This window comes from Hemiscyllium ocellatum, chromosome 2 (genome assembly GCF_020745735.1).
Source record: "Hemiscyllium ocellatum isolate sHemOce1 chromosome 2, sHemOce1.pat.X.cur, whole genome shotgun sequence".
NCBI classification, from domain to species: Eukaryota; Metazoa; Chordata; class Chondrichthyes; order Orectolobiformes; family Hemiscylliidae; genus Hemiscyllium; species Hemiscyllium ocellatum.
In genome coordinates, this window is record NC_083402.1 from 65,243,180 (window position 1) to 65,263,416 (window position 20,237).

At 40.5% G+C, this 20,237-nt stretch overlaps 1 protein-coding gene across 2 annotated transcripts in view; it reads left to right on the top strand.

The window, feature by feature from the left end:
• man2a1 (mannosidase, alpha, class 2A, member 1) overlaps positions 1-20,237 on the top strand; it is a 219,479-nt gene that overhangs the window by 60,309 nt on the left and 138,933 nt on the right. For both annotated transcript variants that reach the window (XM_060837296.1, XM_060837306.1), the window contains 3 exons: positions 1,624-1,797; positions 6,883-7,069; positions 12,743-12,920. In XM_060837296.1, the coding sequence (XP_060693279.1) occupies positions 1,624-1,797; positions 6,883-7,069; positions 12,743-12,920 (539 nt within the window). The remainder of the gene's footprint in view (positions 1-1,623; positions 1,798-6,882; positions 7,070-12,742; positions 12,921-20,237) is intronic.

Genomic DNA, 20,237 nt, shown 5'->3' on the forward strand with positions numbered 1-20,237 from the left:
TCTGGCAGTACTTTATAGTCTGTGTTGTAGTTTGAGCCTGCTTGTCATATCAAGTCCATCGAACGGTGAGACAAGTGTGATGTTTGGACTTGATTATTTTTGTTTGGAAGAAGGCCGTCTCAAGCCTTGTGGAATCTAAATCAGATTTCATTTTAAAAACACAGGGTGATAGAAGCAAGTATTTTTCTCTTGTTTACAAGTCCCCAGAAACTCTCTGTTTCTTGATCTGACCTTTACCTTAATATCTTTTCCCAGAGTAATTATCTCCACAGCCTCTGATTTCGCAATACTTTCAGTCTCCAATAATCTATGCATCTCACTCTTGGTTATGTTTAATTACTGAGCATGGCCAACTCTCCACTGTAGAAATTCCTCTAAGATTCGCAATCGTCTGAGTGAAAAATGTTTTTGACTTATCAAGCAGTGGAAGGTGTGGAGTTTATATGTAATCCATGATGAAACATGATCTAATTAAATGCAGACCAGGCTCAATGGGTCATCCAACTTATCCCAGCTCGAATGCCCTACGTGAAATATAACAATTTAGAGCAACTGGAATATTTACTATTTGACAAGGTAGCAAATAGGATGTTGAAAGAAATGAGATGCTCAAGATCTGAAACAAAAACAAATAGCTTGAGAAACTCAGCAGGTCTTGCAACATCTTTGGGGAGAAAACAGAAGAAATGGAAGAATTTTTAAAAATTTAAAAAATTTTTATGGTATTATATTGCTTGACTGGGAGTCATGTAGGTCAGCAAACACAGGAGCAATAAATGAATTAAGATATGGACCTCAAATCTTTGGATAACACCTGGTTTATAGAGGCAGAATTTGGGCAGAGTCTGTTGGAAGAATCAATTCAGCAATAACACAGGAAAGAAAGAGTTTTGGCAGCAGATGAGCTGGACGAAGTCAGCAATGTTAAGTGAGTAGGTGATCTTGGTGTTAGCATGCATAGATTGTCAAAAGCTCACTCGGGTCAAATCTGACAGAGGTTGTGAATATTCTGAGGGTCACTGGACCTGAAGCTTTAATCTGATTTCTCTCCACAGTTGCTGCCAGATCTGCTGAGTTTTTCCTGCAAGTTCTGATCTTATTTCTGATTTCCAGCATCCGCAGTTTTTTTTTGTTTAGCGGTTGCAAATATATTGGATTAGTCACAGACTGTTGCCAGAATGAGGGATGATGTTGATGACTAGGAAATGGCTTCTGGAATGGAGGCTAATGAACAATATCTTCAATCCTGTGAATCTTACATTGGAGGAAGTTTCATGTAGTATGAAAGGTTAGATAAGCCTTTTGATTATTTTCCAAGATTGGAGGATCCCATTAGAGTTTAGGCCAGTTGTCTGCTTAAGAAATGTTACAATTCATCTCTTTATGACTACATGAAATTTTATTCATTGCCAGATCTAAGCATCCATTTACAAACTTACAAACTTTTATGAACATAGTTACTTAATAGATATAGTACTTTGTATAGCTGAGCTTGACATTTGTTTCTGAAGAAAAAATGTTAAAATATATTTATTCCCCTTCTGTACAAAGTAACCATTTGCCGTCTTCCCTTGGACTGCCAGTTTATTAACTAATACAATGCATTTTTGTTCACTGTGGCAGGAATAAAGCCTAGATCAGGATGGGCCATTGATCCGTTTGGGCACACACCAACTATGGCATACCTGTTAAAACGAACAGGTATTTCAAATATGCTAATTCAAAGAGTCCACTATTCTGTGAAGAAATACTTGGCTAAACAAAGGGACTTGGAATTCTTTTGGAGACAGAATTGGGGTATGTGAAATTAATATATTGTATTCATTTGTGCAGTAACAGGTTGTAAAACAGAGGTTACAGTTCTTAAACTTTATTTATAAGAAATGTATGTCAGGATTTTAATAGCTGCCCATACCAGTTATTTTAAACACCAATTACATAGTTAATGAAACCATATAGGCTCTGCTGCATTCTAGCAAATTGCCTTCTTTGGGGTAGTAAATGTTCTATGATTTCTGTGACCTCATTATTTATATTGGATGGGCACTGAATATGAATAGTGCAAAAACTCAATGTTTAGTACCACAAGAGGGTAACACACAATTCATAGAATCCCTGTAGTATGGAAGAAGGCCATTCAGCCCATAGAGTCTGCATCAACCCTCTGAAGAGCACCCCACCCAGACCCAGCCCCCTACCATATCCTGTTTTACATTTACTGTGGCAAGCTCACCTCGCCCACACATCCCTGGATATTACGACCAATTTAGCATGGCCAATCCATCTAACATGTGCATCTTTGGACTGTGGGAGGAAACTGGAGCACCCGGAGGAAATCCACCCAGACACGGGAAGAGCATGCACACTCCACACAGACATTCACTCAAGACTCGAATTAAACCCGGATCCTGAGCACTGAGCAAACGTGCCGCCTCCATTGTCAGATAACGATATGATAGTCATGGAATTCAATCTCCAAAATAATAATTCTAGAAAGCATTTAATGAAAGTGGCATTGGACTTAAGTCATGATAAATCAATAACCTTGATATTCTCTGCCGCATGCACTGCCAATGTTATGACACACAATAAATACTGCTCTGGGCATATGCTAATGATAAATAAGTTCAAAATGTTTCCTATGAAAGTGTAAATTAATTGAAAGTTATGTTTCCTTCTGTATTTATTGGTGCTAGGGAAGCAGGATGATCTGGAATCTTGAGCTTGTTGACTGTTGTCACTTGTGGGCTTCCTTAGACACATGTAAAGGGTCCATGCTCAGCGTTAAGAGCTATGACCAATAAGCAGAACCATTAAATTTCTGCAAGAAATAGGTGCAAATGTGTTGCTGGTCAAAGCACAGCAGGTTAGGCAGCATCTCAGGAATAGGTGCAAATAATATGGCCTGTGGACCCTGATTCCCATCTCTCTTGATTCCAGACAGACACAAATTTGTCAATCTGAGCCTTAAATGCATTCAGCAACGGAGACTTGACAACTCTCTTGGGAAGAGAATTCCAAAGATTTTCAACCCTTTGAATGAAGTTATTTCTCTACATCTTAGTCCTGAATGATCAGCCCCTTCAAGGGAAACTGGCTACTTGCAGGAGACGATCCTTCGGGAAGAGAACTTGTGTTCCTTTTGAGTATGCACAAGGGAAGCAGTGGGAAACCACCTCATGCATTCTTTTCTTTCATCATTTTGCTGATTGAAAGTGATCAAGTGAATAGATCATGAGATATGAAACAACGAACAAAAGATGTATCTTTGGGTAAAACCTTTTTTAAAACACAATTATTCAAGGAAGGCATACCTGAATATACCTCCATACTGATTTAGCCCTTCATCGTCATTATTGTTCCGCTTTATCCTGCCAAAACAAGTGTGAAGAACTCATGGACTTCTTTGTGACTATTTATTTAGTTACTAGAACCTGATGCACCTCTCCTCATTAAACCAAAATCCATGGCTTTCTGTATCTGCTATTCCCAACCAGCTCATAATATTTCAGGGCTCATTTTTTCTGTGAAACTTTCATCAGTATTCCTTGACAAGATTTCCATTAAATTGCTGCTGTTATGAAGATATGATACCTGTAGTAATTTATGAAATCATAATATCAATGCATATCTATTTCTATCTTCGGATTTTTTGAGGAATACATTGAAAGGAGACTGGATATAGTGGTAAATAATGTTTCTTGAGTGAAGTAACTATGTAGAATTTTTTCAGTGAGGTCAAATGTCCCACAGTTGGTGGGTATAATAAAGCTAATTAATTTGAATACAGACACTCGGAGATGACTTGCCTGGAGCCTTACATTCTGTCTTTTCTCTGAAACTTCTGTCGTAAGAGTTTGAGAGTTGAAAGCCCAATGGAAGGTCTCATCTATATACTTGGAGGATTCTTAAAGGAAAATGCAGAAAATACCACTGCAGTTTCTAGGAAAAGTAAATTCAGACATTCAAAACTAGTATGCAAAATGACTTTGGCAGCAGACCAAAATTTTGACAGTCTTTGAATTTTTTTTGCCCCGATATTTAACAGTTATTTGGCCAAAGTACTGATTACCTGTCTTCTCTTCCTGGTTTCCATATTTATTGAAATTATAAATGGTTCTTTCTCCTGTGGCATTATTCTTCTCCCTTTCAAAACCATCTTCACTGCCTCTTCTCAAAAAAAATCATAATTTCCTTCACCTCAGAACATAGTTAGGTCTGTGTAATGTTGCAAGAACATAAAACCAGGAGCACGAGTAAGCAATTTGGCCAGCCAGGCCGAGCCATCTAATATGACTGCGACTGTTATCATCTCAGTTTCAACTCCACTTTCCTTTCTGCTGTCTATAACGTTTTAATCCATTGCTAATTAAAATTCTTGTCTATATCCTTCATAAATTCATACAGTCTCCAGGTGTCCTTCAGACTCTAGGATAGTGAATTCCACAAATTCATAACCCTTTGAGAGAAATAATTCCTTGTCTTTTCTGTTTAAGTCTGCTGCCCCTTAGCCTAAAACTATGATCTCTCGTTCTAGATGCACACGAGAGGAAACATCCACTCTATGCCTACTTTGTCAATCCTTTTAGGGTCTTCCATGCCTCAATTAGATTGCCACTCATTCTTCCAAAAAATACATCTTCTGTGACCATCATGCTCTATTTTTCCTCTCTCTGCTGGGTATGACACAGTTGACAACATCGTGCTTCCTCCAGTACCTTTTGTCTGTTGTTTAACACAATAGTTCTCCTCCATCTTGTTTATGAATGGAGTACCTCCGGCAATGGCATCTCTTTTTGACCTACATTATTACCTCTGGAGTTATTGTAGATTCTACCCTTTGCCTCCTTCTCATTCTCTGTATTCTATCTCCTGGTATTATTATCTAAAAAATAGGCCCAAGTTCCATATCAGCAGATCATTGAATGATATAAAAGAGACGTTATTAAGCCTATCATGCCTTCATTGGCTTATTGAAAGAGCGAAACATAGCAGTTTATCTCTAATAAAACTGTGCTTCTTGAATGGTGTAGTGTTGAGCTCCACCAACGTTTGACTGCTACTTCATCCACAACCTCACGTAGCCAGACTGACAGTTAAAATGTCATCATGAATGTGCTGCTGAAACCTTCCTCATATCTTTTTCATCTGTAGATTCATTAATTCCGATTGTTTCCTGGCTAAGTTCACTTTTTACACTGCTGTCTGTATTCTATCTCATCGTACTGCATGCAATTCTGGTCTCCCTGCTATAGGCAGGATGTTGTGAAATTTGAAAAGAGTTCAAAAAAGATGTATGAGAATGTTGCCAGGATTGGGGGGCTTGAGCTATAAGGAAAAATTGAATAGGCTGGGGCTATTTTCCCTGGAGCATTGGAGTATGAGGGATGACCTTATCGAGGTTTATAAAATCATGAGGGACATAGAGTAAATAGACAAGGTCTTTTCCCTGGGTGGGGGAGTCCAAACCTAGAGGAAATAGGTTTAAGGTGAGAGGGGAAAGATTTAAAAGGACATAAGGGGCAACCTTTTCACAAAGAGAATGGTGCATGTGTGAATGAGCTGTAAGAGGAAGTGGTGGTGGCTGGTACAATTACAATGCTTTAAAGGCATCTGGATGAGATATGAATAGGAAGAGTTTAGAGAGATTTGGGTCAAATGCTGGCAAGTGGAAATAGATTAATTTAGGATATCTGGACACATGAACGAATTGGACTGAAGAGTCTGTTTCTATGCTGTACAGCTGTTCCACTCGCCTTTCAAACCTGCACTATATTAGCTCCTGGCCCAGAAGTGCTTGCAATTAGAATTGCCATCGTTGTGTTCATATGTCCTAACCCTTACCAATCTTCTTAACCTTCTTCAACACGATAACACTTTGCGAGTTATATTTTTCCAGCTCTGACTTATACTTCTGCTGTTGCCATACCTTTGGCAGCTGCACTTTCTGCTGTCTAGGTCCTGAAATACCATTTTCTTTTCAATGTTCCTGTCTCCTCATCTTCCTCAATCCTTGTAAAATCTACCTGTTTCGACTAAAGTTTTACATTTGAAATTCTGCTTTGGCTAATCATTCCAACATGATTAATGTTTATGTTTTTATTTACCCAATGTCATGTTTTATCCAATCCGGTTTAAATAATTTGTGAATTGTTAGATGTAACAGAAAATTTACGGTGGATAGAACTGATATTAATTCTAGGTGGAGAATATAGATTAAAAATCTGCCATGGCAAGGCATTAAATATTGTCTGATATTAGTTCGGCTTGTCCTTGCACATTTATTTTTAAATTTTATGTGCATGGTAAGTTGTTGGAAATGCAATCTAATAATGACACTGAAAGATTTGGGTGAACAGAACAAGAAAGTACGTGTGCCCTTACCTAATCGAATTGAAGAATTGTGAAATTAACATTGCAGATTCTCAGAAGGAAGTATAAATTAATGTCTATATTCAAATTCAAGCTAAGTATAAGAAAATAAATACAGAGAAAAAGATTTGTTTGACAGGGAGAACAAAAATGATGAAAGCCAAGAATAAAAAGAGAAAATCTCCATGTTCAAACCTGAATAATTTAGACTCAGGACAACAAAGATTGATTGGCAGCATGAGCACTTACTCACATGTTAAATTTGTGCAACACGGCCAGAACCTTTTGCTTAAGGAAGTGCATTGTTGACGGCAAAAATTGGGCCAGAATATACATAATGTTGTGTTGCTGTTATAATTGATTCTGAAAGATTTTGTAAACACTTGATTTTTTTTTGCTCTTATTTGCATGAAATTCATTTGTTATGGATATCTTTGCAAATGGGCATTACAATTGCTGATATATTGTCTTTGTGCTTTTGCTTATACCCTGTTTTTATTTAAACTTCAGATCAGAATGGAAACACTGACATTTTATGTCACATGATGCCATTTTACAGCTACGATGTTCCTCATACATGTGGCCCTGATCCTAAAATATGCTGTCAGTTTGACTTCAAACGTCTACCTGGTGGCCGAATTAGCTGCCCTTGGAGAATACCTCCAGTTGAAATACATGATAGCAATGTTCAAGAAAGGTAACTTACTTAAAATCTTAAACCATCAAATTTGCACACTACCTTGTGATCACTGGGAGGGAGTTAACTGCATATCAATTCTACTGTCTCCAACATGAAAATAATATGTTGTTTAGTTCTTCAGAGTCATAGCAATGTACAGTACAGAAACAGACCATTTGGCCCAACTCGTCCATGCCGACCAGATGTCCCAACCTAATTTAATCCCACTTGCCAGCACCTGGCCCATATCCCTCCGAATGCTTCCTATTAATATTCCCATCCAGATGCCTTTTAAATGTTACAATTGTACCAGCCTCCACCACTTTCTCTGGCAGCTCATTCCGTGCACGCACCACCCTTTGCGTGAAAACGTTGCCCCTTAGGACTCTTTTAAATCTTTCCCTCTGGTTCTATGCCCTCTAGTTCTGGACTCCCCCACCTCAGAGGAAAGACTTTGTCTTTTTACCCGATCCATGTCCTTCATGATTTTATAAACCTCTATAAGGTCAACCCTCAGCCTCTGACACTCAGGGAAAACCGCCCCAGCCTATTCAACCTCTCCCTATAACTCAAATCCTTCTACCCTGGTAACATCCTTGTAAATCTTTTCTGAACACTTTCAAGTTTCACAATATGCTTACGATAGGAAGGAGACCAGAATTATGCACAATATTCAAAAAGTGGCCTAACCAATGTCCTGTAAAGCCGCAACATGACCTCCCAACTCCTATACTCAATGCTGTGACCAATAAAAGAAAGCATGCCAAACGCCTTCTTCACTGTCCTATTTACCTGCGACTCTACTTTCAAGGAGATATGAACCTGACTCCAAGGTCTCTTTGTTCAGCAACACTCCCTAGGACCTTCTCATTAGACAATAGACAATAGGTGCAGGAGTAGGCCATTCTGCCCTTCGAGCCAACACCACCATTCATTATGATCATGGCTGACCATCCTCAATCAGTAGCCTGCTCCTGCCTTATCCCCATAACCCTTGATTCCACTATCCTTAAGAGCTCTCTCCAACTCTTTCTTGAAAGTATCTAGAGACTTGGCCTCCACAGCCTTCTGGGGCAGAGCATTCCATACACCCACCACTCTCTGGGTGAAGAGGTTTCTCCTCAACTCTATCCTAAATGGCCTACCCCTTATTTTTAAACTGTGTCCTCTGGTTCGGGACTCACCCATCAGTGGAAACATGCTTCCTGCCTCCAGAGTGTCCAATGCTTTAACAATTTTATATGTCTCAATCAAATCCCCTCTCAGTCTTCTAAACTCAAACGTATACAAGCCCAGTTGCTCCAATCTTTCAGCGTAAGATAGTCCTGCCATTCCAGGCATTGACCCCGTGAACCTACACTGCACTCCCTCAGTAGCCAGAATGTCTTTCCTCAAATTTGGAGACCAAAACTGCGCACAATATTCCAGGTGCAGTCTCACCAGGGCCCTGTACAGCTGCAGAAGGACCTCTTTGCTTCTATACTCAATTCCTCTTGTTGTGAAGGCCAGAATGCTATTAGCTTGCTTCACTACCTGCTTGCTTACATTGACTTATATACGAGAATACCTAGATCTCATTGTACTGCCCCTTTACCTAACTTGACTCCATTTATATAATAATCTGCCTTCCTGTTCTTGCCACCAAAGTGGATAACCACACATTATCCACATTAAACTGCATCTGCCATGCATCCGTCCATTCACCTAGCCTGTCCAGGTCACCCTGTATTCTGCTAACGTCCTCCTCCCATTTCACCCTGCCACCTAGCTTTGTGTCATCAGCAAATTTTCTAATATTACTTTTAATACCTTCATCTATATCATTAACGTATATTGTAAAAAGCTACGGTCCCAGAACTGATCCCTGCAGCACACCACTAGTCACCACCTGCCATTCCGAAAGGGAGCCGTTTATCACTACTCTTTGTTTCCTGTCAGCCATCCAATTTTCAATCCATGTCAGTATTTTGCCCCTAATACCATGTGCCCTAATTTTGCTCACTAATCTCCTGTGTGGGACTTTATCAAAGGCTTTCTGAAAGTCCATGTACATTACATCCACTGAATCTCCCTTGTCCATCCTCAGAGTTACATCCTCAAAATATTCCAGAAGATTAGTCAAGCATGATTTCCCCTTCATAAATCCGTGCTGACTCTGACCTATCCTGTTACTGCTATCCAGATGAGTTGTAATTTCGTCCTTTATAATTGACTCCAGCATTTTTCCCACCACTGAGGTCAGACTAACTTGTCTATAATTCCCTGCTTTCTCTCTCCCTCCTTTCTTTAAAAAGTGGGACAATATTAGCCATCCTCCAATCTGCAGGAACTTATCCTGAAACTATAGAACGTTGGAAAATGATCACTAATGCATCCACGATTTCTGGAGCCACCTCCTTCAGTACCCTGGGATGCAGACCATCAGGTCCTGGAGAACTTATCAGCCTTCAGACCTAACAGTCTCTCCAACACCATTTCCTGCCTAATATAAATTCCCTTCAGCTCAGTTCCTTCAGACACTATTACATCTAGGAGATTGCTCATGTCTCCCCCAGTGAAGACAGATCTAAAGTACCAATTCAACTCTTCTGCCATTTCTTTGTTCCCCGTAATAAATTCACCTGTTTCTGTCTTCAAGGGCCCAATTTTTTAGTCTTAACCATTTTTTTCCTTTTCACATACCTAAAAAAAGCCTTTACTATCCTCCTTTATATTATTGGCCAGTTTACCTTCATACCTTATTTTTTCTTTGTGTATTTTCTTTTCAGTTTCTTCTGTTGTTCTTTAAAACTTCCCAGTCCTCCGATTTCCCACTCACTTTTGCTATGTTATACTTTTTCTCTTTTGTCTTTATGTGGTCCATAACTTCCCTCGTTAGCAACGTCCACCCCTGCCTCTCCTTAGGATCTTTCTTCCTTTTTGGAATGAACTGATCCTGCATCTTCTGCATTATATCCAGAGATACCTGCCATTGTTGTTCCACTGCCATCCCTGCTAGGGTATTGCACCATTTAACTTTGGCCAGCTCCTCCCTCATAGCTCCATAGTTCCCCTTATTCAACTGAAATATTGTCATTTCCGATTCTACCTTCTCCCTTTCAAACTGCAGATTAAAGCTTATTGTATTGTGGTCACTACCTCCTAATGGCTCCTTTACTTCGAGGTCCCTGATCAAATCCGGTTCGTTGCACAACACCAGATCCCAAACTGCTTTCTCCCTGGTAGGCTCCAGCACAAGTTGTTCTAAGAATCCATCTTAGAGACACTTCACAAACTCCCTTTCTTGGGGTTCAGTACCATCCTGATTCTCCCAGTCTACCTGCATGTTGAAGTCCCCATAACAACTGTATTAATGTATTTGTGACAGGCCAATTTCAGCTCCTTATTCAACTTACACGCTACATCCAGGCTACTGTTTGGGGGCCTGTGGATAACTCCCATTAGGGTCTTTTTCTACCCTTAGAATTTCTCATCTGTATCCATACTGACTCTACATCCCCTGATTCCAGGTCCCCCCGAGCAAGGCACTGAATATCATTCCTTACCAACAGGACTACCCGACCCCCTCTGGCAGTCAGTCTGTCCTTACGATAGCACGTATAGCCTTGAAGTGTATAAGTCCTGCTAAGATTTGCTTTCCCAAAATGCAACACCTCGCATTTACCTTTATCAAACTCCATCTGCCACTCCTCAGCCCATTGGCCCAACTGATCACGAACCCGTTGTAATCTGAGGTAACCTTCTTCGATGTCCACTCCACCTCCAATTTTGGTATCATTTGCAAACTTACTAACTGTACATCTTATGCTCGCATCCAAATCATTGATAAGTAGTGGACCCAGCACTGATCCTTGTGGCACTCCACTGGTCACAGGCCTCCAGTCTGAAAAGCAACCCTCCACCACCACCCTCTGTCATCACACTTCGAGTTCTGATTAGATTAGATTCCCTACAATATGGAAACAGACCCTTCGGCCCAACAAGTCCACACTGACCCTCTGAAGAGTAACCCACCCAGACCCATTCCCCTCCCCTATATTTACCTCTGACTAATGCACCTAGCACTATGGACAATTTAGCATGGCCAATTCACCTCACCTGCACATCTTTGGATTGTGGGAGGAAACCGGAGCACCCAGAGGAAACCCACACAGACACTGGGAGAATATGCAAGCTCCACACAGATAGTCGAACCCGGGTCCCTGGCACTGTGAGGCAGCTGTGCTAACCATTGCGCAACTGTGCTGCCCTCCACCCCTTTTGGGTTTACTTTTTAGATTCATTATTATATTGAGTAAATACTGTAAATATGATCTTGCCAAAAGTCTGGACAAATCAAGGAGTTATAGTCCCTTGAGGTATTTTGATTATATAATTATATTGTGAACATTAATAATATGAGCCAACACCTTCTGTAGTTTGTCCTCCTTTCTGACTATTTTGGACAGAGGAGGGCACTCAACTTATTTTCACATTTGTCATCTGTATGTTTAAATAATATTTAGACAATTTAAAACATGAAAGGAGATTTGCACTGCTTTTATTCATTTTCAAGTCTGTTTTAAAAATTGGAAATGCAACACATAGTTAAGATGTTGAAATTAAAATATCATGTAAAATGCAGTTAAGCTTATATAATTCATCTTTGAATTCTGAGTTCCAATTTTATTACTTTACTGATAAATTACCCAAGATTAATTTAATAGATAGAACAGGGAATCTGTGTCCCAACTGCTTCATGCTCTAATCAGCTGAACCATTGAAGGAAAGTTGCCTTTGCTTGATGGCAGAGGACTTTTTAAAATTTCTGGAAAACTGGGACCTTTGTTTACTTAAGTAGCTACAAAGTAGCAGGGCTGACCTTGATTACTGATTATAGTAATTGATTTTCTACAAGTGTCAGTGAGATTTTTAGGTGTGGTTGAGACATTGATGTTAAGGCTGCTGCAAGTGTCATTGTTCTGCCTGGGATTATATTAGAAACTACCAATCATGAATTTTTTTTTTCCCTGGCCAAATTTGTTAACATTTCAAAATATGCCAGTTTTCTTCAGTTGCTTTAATCTGCCCAGTATGTAACTCTATTGTTGGGCAGGATTTAAAAAGTGGTTCAATTTTAGAAATAAAGATACTAAATGAGTATGAGCTGTTTTGGAGAATCTCATTATTGTGTCCCGGGTGGTTGCAGATTTTTTTTGTGTGCTCTTTAACTGACTAATGCTCAGGGGGATGACAGAGGGAGGAGGAAAATAAAGGTGAACAAAAGAGTGCAAGAGAATATAATTTACTTTCTTCATACTTAACCCTAATTTGTTTTATCTTTTCACATTTAGGACCACCACAAAATTTAACTGAGAGTGAATAGCATAACTTGGAAATTAGGAAAATAGCTAAAATATATTAATTTATCTACAAAATATAACACAAGCCAGAAGCTAACCCACTTGGTTGCAATCCCAGTTTGGAGTGAGAAAGCTGCAGGTTCGGATTCAATTCTGCGTTTTGAACTCCAAAATAAATATGAAATATGAGAAAATATGCAGATGATAAAACACTATGTAAATAGAAGTTACTTTTACGTTTTCATTTATGCTTTGCTAAAAGTACATATTATAAACCTGTTTAATGATCGCTGCTTATTCAGTACATTAAATATTTTAAATCTTTTTGTTTTTGTTTTTGTTTTTGAAGAGCCAAACTCATCTTAGACCAATATAGAAAAAAGTCCAAACTTTACCGTACCAAAGTGGTCTTGATTCCCCTGGGAGATGATTTTCGTTATGACCAGTGGTCAGAATGGGATCAACAGTTTCAAAATTATCAGAGGCTTTTTGATTATATGAACAGCCATCCAGAGCTGCATGTGAAGGTATGTTAAAACCTAGAGTATAGTACATGTTAAGCACTTGTATATATTTTAGTGTGGCAAAGTACAGGTATTTTATCATCATTATGTTCTCTGTAATATATATAGTTTGTAAAGCATTTTTAAATTCTCAATTTAAGAATGTTTTTGCATAGGGTGATGATTTTTACATTAAAAAATGCAAATGTGGCGAATAGGAATTGACCACCTAGACCATCTCTGGATCAGTACTGGAACGACTATTATTTACAATACATGGAAATGGCTTGGATAAGAAAAGTGAGTCTTGGATGACACAAATGGAGATAGACTGCAGAAAGCGATGCAATTAAGAAATTTGGAAGTCCTCATCTGTGAATTACAAAAAGCTAACTTCCAAGTTCAACTGGTAATAGGCATGGCAAATGTGATATTGGCCTTTTTTTAAAAGGGAATGGAGTACAAAACTAGAGAGATTTTGCTAAAACTGTATAAGATACTAACCAGATTACAGCTGACTGGCCTTTATCCAAGGAAAGGGAAACAGACATTGAAGGCAGAACTGAACAATGTGCAGCTAGAAAAGTGCAGCAGGTCAGCATCCAAGGAGAATCAATGTTTCTGGCATAAGCCCTTCTTCAGGAATGAGGAAAGTGTGCCAAGCAGGCTAAGATAAAAGGTAGGGAGGTGGGACTTGGGGGAAGGGCGTTGGGAATGCGATAGGTGGAAGGAGGTTAAGGTGAGGGTGATAGACCGGAGAGGGGGTGGGGACAGAGAGGTTGCAGGTCAAGAAGGCGGTGCTGAGTCCGAGGGTTGGGACTGAGATAAGGTGGGGGGGAGGGGAAACGAGGAAGCTGGAGAAATCTACATTCATCCCTTGTGGTTGAAGGGTTCCTAGGCGAAAGATGAGGCACGCCTCCTCCAGGCATCGTGTTGCCATGGTCTGGCGATGGAGGAGGCCAAGGACCTGCATGTCCTTGGCGGAGTGGGAGGGGGAGTTAATGTGTTGTGCCACGGGGTAGTTGGGTTGGTTGGTGCGGGTGTCCTAGAGGTGTTCTCTGAAACATTCCGCAAGTAGGCGGCCTGTCTCCCCAATGTAAAGGAGGCCACATCGGGTGCAGCGAATGCAGTAAATGCTGTGTGTGGAGGTGCAGGTGAACTTGTGATGGATATGGGAGGATCCCTTGGCCTTGGAGGGAAGTGAGGGGGGAGGTATGGGCGCACATTTCGCATTTCTTGCGGTTGCAGGGGAAGGTGCCGGGAGTGGAGGTTGGGTTGGTGGGGGGTGTGGACCTGACGAGCGAGTCGCGGGGGGAGTGGTTTTTCTGGAATGCTGATAGGGGAGGGGAGGGAAATATATCCTTGGTGGTGGGATCTGTTTGGAGGTGGCGGAAATGACGACAGATGATACGATGTATCTGGAGATTGGTGGGGTAGTAGGTGAGGACCAGTGGCGATTGGAGGGGCGAGGTTCAAGTGCAGAGGAGCGGGAAGTGGAGGAGATGCGGTGGAGAGCATCGTCAACCACCTCTGAGGGGAAATTACGGTCTTTGAAGAAGGAGGCCATCTGGGTTGTTCGGTATTGGGAGCAGATGCGGCGGAGACGAAGGAATTGGGAATATGGGATGATGTTTTTACAGGGGGCAGGGTGGGAGGAGGTGTAATCTTGGTAGCTGTGGGAGTCAGTCGGTTTATAGTAAATGTCCATGTTGAATCAATTGCCCAAGATAGAAATGAGAGGTCTAAGAAGTGGAGGGAGGAGTCTGAGACAGTCCAGGTAAATTTGAGGTTGGGGTGGAAGGTGTAATGAAGTGGATGAACTGTTAACTACCTCGTGGGAGCACAAGGTAGTGCCGATACAGTCATTGATGTAGTGGAGGAAAAGGTGGGGGATGGTGCCAGTGTAGCTGCAGAAGATGGACTGTTCCACATATCCGATGAAGAGACAGACATAGCTGGGGCCCATGGCTACTCCTTTGGTTTGGAGGAAGTGGGAGGATTGGAAAGAGAAGTTGTTCAGAGTGAGAACCAGTTCAGTCAGTCGAAGGAGGGTGTCAATGGAAGGGTACTGGTTGGGTCGGTGGGAAAGGAAGAAGCGGAGGGCTTGGAGCCCTTCGTGATGGGGGATGGAGGTGTATAGGGACTGGATATCCATGGTGAAGATATGACATTGGGGGCCGGGGAAGCGAAAATCATGGAGGAGGTGGAGGGAGTGGGTGGTGTCCCGAACGTAGGTGGGGAGTTCTTGGACTAAGGCGTACAGGACCTTGTCGAGGTAGAAGTGCAATTTGTTGACTTGGCTGATAACAGGTATCAAGGAACGTCATATAAGAAGAAGTTATGTAGATTGAGCTTGAACTTGTTTGAGTAGAATAAACGGTGACCTTATTGAAACACACAAGATTCTTCGGGGACTTGAGAGAGTAGATGTGGGAGGTTTGATTTCCCCTGTAGAAGGATCTGGGGCCTGAAAGCATAATCTAAGAATAAGGGGTCTTATCTTTAAGTTAGGAAAGAGGAGGAATTTCTTCCAACATGGGTTAGTGTACTTCAGAATTTCTTTAGCGCGGAGGGTTGTTGAGGCTGGGTCATTAAGTATACAGCACTGGGATGGTAATTAATCAGTAAGGAATCAAGGCTTATGTGGAAAAGACAGGAAAGTGCAGTTGAGGATTATCAGATTAGACATGATTTCATTGGATGGCAGAGCAGACTCAATAACTGAACGACGTATTTCTGTTCCTCAGTTTTGAGATCTTTGTAGTACTGCCTATCAATCTTTACGGAGTCTTCATTATAGCAAAGTTAGCTCACAAGGAATACAAAGAGAAGTTACCATTTGGATACAGAATTGACTTGAAGGTAAAAGATAGAGGGAGGTGGTGGTGGAGGGTTGCCTTTTAGACTGGAAGCCTGTGACCAGTTGTGTGCCACAGGGATCAGTGCTGGGTCCACTGCATTTTGTCATTTATATGAATGATTTGGATGTGAACTAGGATGTAAAATAGTAAGTTTGCAGATTACACCAAAATTGAAGGTGCAGTGGATGGTGAAGAAGGTTACCTCAGTGTACAACAGGACCTTGATCAGATGGGCCAGTGGGTCGTGGAGTGGTAGATGGAATTTAATTCAGGTAAGTATGATGTACTGGAATTTGGAAAAGTAAATCAGGGCAGGACTTATACATTTAATGGTAAGGTCCTGAGAAATGTTGCTGAACAAAACAATCTTGGAGTACAGGTTCATAGTTCCTTGAAAGTGGAATATCAGGTAATAAAGAAAGTATTTGGTATGCTTTTCTTTATTGATCAAATCTTGGAAGGTCAAATTGCAGCTTTGCAGGTAATTGGTCAGGCTACTTACGAAATACTGTGTACAATTCTGTTCTCCCTCCTATTGGAAGGATGTTGTAAAACTTGAAAGGATTGAGAAAAGATTTACAAAGATGTTGCCAGGGTTGGAGCGTTTGAGCTATAGGGAGAGGCTGAATAGGCTGGGGCTGTTTTGCCTGGAGTGTTGGAGACTGAGGGGAGTGACCTTATAGATATTTATAAAATCATGAGGGGCATGGATGGGATAAATAAACAAGGTCTTTTCCCTGGGATGGAGGAGTCCAGAAGGAGAGTGCATAGGTCTAGGGTGAGAGGAGAAAGATTGAAAAGGGACTTGAGGGGCAGCTTTTTCACATAGGGTGGTGCGTGTATAAAATGAGCTAACAGAGGAATAGATTGAGGCTGGTACAATTACAAGACTTAAGAGTCGTCTGGATGGGTATATGAATAGGAAGGGTTTAGAGGGAGAGGGGCCAAATGCTGGTAAATGGGGCTAGATTAGTTTAGGATATCTGGTCAGCATGGACGAATTGGACTGAATGGTCTACTTCCGTGCTGTACTTTATGATTCTATGTCACACTATGCAGTCATTCTCCATTTAATGTTTTTTTTCAGTTTTCCTGCCAAAGTAAACAACTTCACATTTTAGCACACTCACCCATACTCTTAATACCCATTAGCCAACCTCCTTATGCCTTCCTCATAACAGTTTCCTACCAATTTTGGTGTCATCTGTATAATTAGCTACAATGCATTAGTTTCTCTGTTATTATCAATGGTGAGTAGTTGAGGCCCCACCACAATGGGATTATTCTCATCACATCATGCCAACCAGACAAAGACTGGACACACTGCTTTCTGCCCAGCCAGTCAATCTTCTTATCAATGCCAGTATATTACCGCTATAGCTTGAGCTTTTATTTTCCACAATAATCTTTTTGCAGCCCTTTATCAAATGCCTTTTGGAAGTGTAAGTGCAATATGTCTATAAGTTCTCTCTTATCTACAATGCATATTACTACTTCAAATAAATCCCATAAGTTGGTTAAATATGAATTCCCTTTGAGAAAATCATGCCAATTTCTCCATTTTCTAAGTGTACTATTAGAACCTCTTTAAATGGGCATCAAATTAACTGGCCTATAATTGCCTATTTTCTGCTTCTCTCCCTTCTTGAATACTGGGAATGTGTTTGCTATTTTCCAACGGAACCTTGCCCCGAATCAAAAGAAAATGGACACCAATATGTCTGTTATCTTGTTAGTCTCCTCTAAATCCCGAGGATGAAGTTCGCCTGGTCCCAGAGATTTGTCAGCCCACGGTTCCATCAGTTTGCAGAGTACTGCTTCCCACGTGACTAAGTTAATTTTTTCTCTTTTGCCTCCTGATTTACAGCTATTACAGGAATCGTTTAGAAAGACAGAAGCAAAATATTTGTTTATTTATTTTCTACTGTTAACTACTTACATTCTCACTCTCTCAAGACCCAACATTCCCATTATTTACTACTTTCTGTTCTAAAGTCTTGTTGACTTGTTATCAATTTTAACATTTCCAGCTAGCTTCCTCTCATAAGTTAATTACTTCCTCCTGAAAACCGTTTATCATGTTTTGTCATTCTTTATATGCTGACCAAATATCTAACCTGCCACCTATCTTTGCACAGTCATATGCTTTTTCCCCAAAATTTGATCCTTTCTATAACTTCTTCAGTTAACCGTGGATATTACCCTGTCCTGTCCTTTTCCAAGTTTTTTTCTTCATAGTAGGAATATATTCATTTTGAATATTCTGAAATCTCCATAAATGTCTGCCATGTGTCCCTATTGATGTGCCCCTTTACCAAGTATGCCAGTTCACTTCAGCTAGTTCACATTGCGTCCACACCATTGCCTTTATTTAGGTTAAAATGTTGTCTTAAAACCAATCTTTTCCCTTTCAAGCAGGACATGATATTCAATCCTATTGTGGTTGCTGCTTCCAGGCAGTGCCATTAGTCTGAGCTCTTTGATTAATCCTCTTGCAGTCTTTTTGCATTCTTAGATGGCCCTGTACATGACTTAAAGGGACTGACTTGCTTGACATGTGCAGGAATTTTGATGGATAGCTTCTTCAATTGAAAATTGCTTTTGACTCATTCCTTTACTGCCTCTGTCATCAGATTGATCTCTGACATATGCTCCTGGATAAGCTGTAATTCCCTACAATAAGATTTTTTTTTAATTCTGTTAGCCAGAAAATTGTTTCTGAAATATAGATGGGAGTTTCACATGGGGACTCTGCAGAATTCCGAACATAGTATATTCAGAAGGAATAAAAAAAAATCCAGGACAAAATACACCTCTTTAAGCCATAGTAGCATTACAGTGGGTTTGTTTTCCTTGGAGCAGAACTGCTAAGGGTGTGGGGGCTAATCTGATTTGAGGTGTACAAAATTGAGAATCTCTTCCCTCTGGCAGACATGTCTAAGACCAGATGACATCTGTTTAAGATAAGGAGTAAATGGTTCAGAGGAGATATGAACAAGATTTTCTTCACCCAAAGGGTGGCAGATATATGGCATGAACTGCCTAACTGTGGTGCAGGCAGATCCTTTAGCAACATTCAAGTAGCATCTAGATCAGTACTTAAAATCCCTGGGCACAGTAGGTCATCAAATGACCAAGTTCAGGTAAACAAGATTAGTGTAGACTGCTAGGTTCACCACTAGTCAGCTTATTCAGCGAAAGAGAGAATGTTGAGGAGTTATGGCCCAGATTTCTTGATAGCCAGAAAATTGTTTCTGAAATATACCTAGGCCTCTTGATATACTTATTTTGGCATGCAAAACAAATTTATGTTAAATTTAACTAACATTTGTTTGAAAAAATGTAAATGCCATGGTGGTTGGAACAAATGATATTGATGTTCGCAAACTGAAAGGATGAACACTACCAAAGGAAATCAACTTCATTTCTCCTGGAGGTGTAATATTCAGCAATGTACAGATATAAAAAGTATTTGGTTAGCATTCACCAATATCACTTTGGCTTTGAACAGTGGAAAAACTACTGATTAATGAACATATTTCCAAAGTAATAAACTACACATTGGCACATCTGCTATCTATTTGGCATCAAAACCTGAACAAAGACAATTTGTAAACATTTAATGTTTACTTTTTAGGTCAAAAGTACTCCACAAAGTACAGAATAACCTGAATAGGTAAAGTGCTAAACAAAGTAGAGAAAGACAGAAGCCAAAAAGATAAAGTTATGGAGTCATACAGTATTGAAACAGGCCCTTCAGCCTGCCATGTCTACGCCTACCAACAAACACCAGTCTACACTAATCTTGTTTACCTGCTCTTGGTCACTCCATAACCTACTGTGCCCAGAAACTTTAAGTACTGATCCAGATGCTTCTTAAATATTGCTAAAGGATCTGCCTGCACTACCACTCAGGCAGCGCATACCATATATCCCCCACCCTCTGGGTGAAGAAGACCTTGTCCATATCCCACCTGAACCATTTACTCCTTAAACCTATGCCATCTGGCCTTAGACATATTACATTACGTGTTATTACATTACTTACAGTGTGGAAAAAGGCCCTTCGGCCCAACAAGTCCACACCGACCCGTCGAAGAGCAACCCACCCATACCCCTTCACCTAACACTATGGGCAATTTAGCATGGCCAATTCACCTGACCTGCACATCTTTGTGACTGTGGGAGGAAACCGGAGCACCCGGAGGAAACCCACGCAGACACGGGGATAGCCAGAGGGAAGAGATTTGCATATTTTGTACACCTCAAATCAGATCCTCTCACCCCCTCAGCAGTTCTACTCCAAGGTCAACAAACCCAGTGTGATGCTACTAATTTTAAGAAATGCATTTTGTCCTGGACTTTTTTATTCCTTCCGAATCTGCCACGTTCGGAATTTTGTGGGGATTCTGTGTGTGCAACTCCCATCTATATTTTAGAAACAATTTTTTGGCTATCAGGAAATTTGAGCCATAACTGT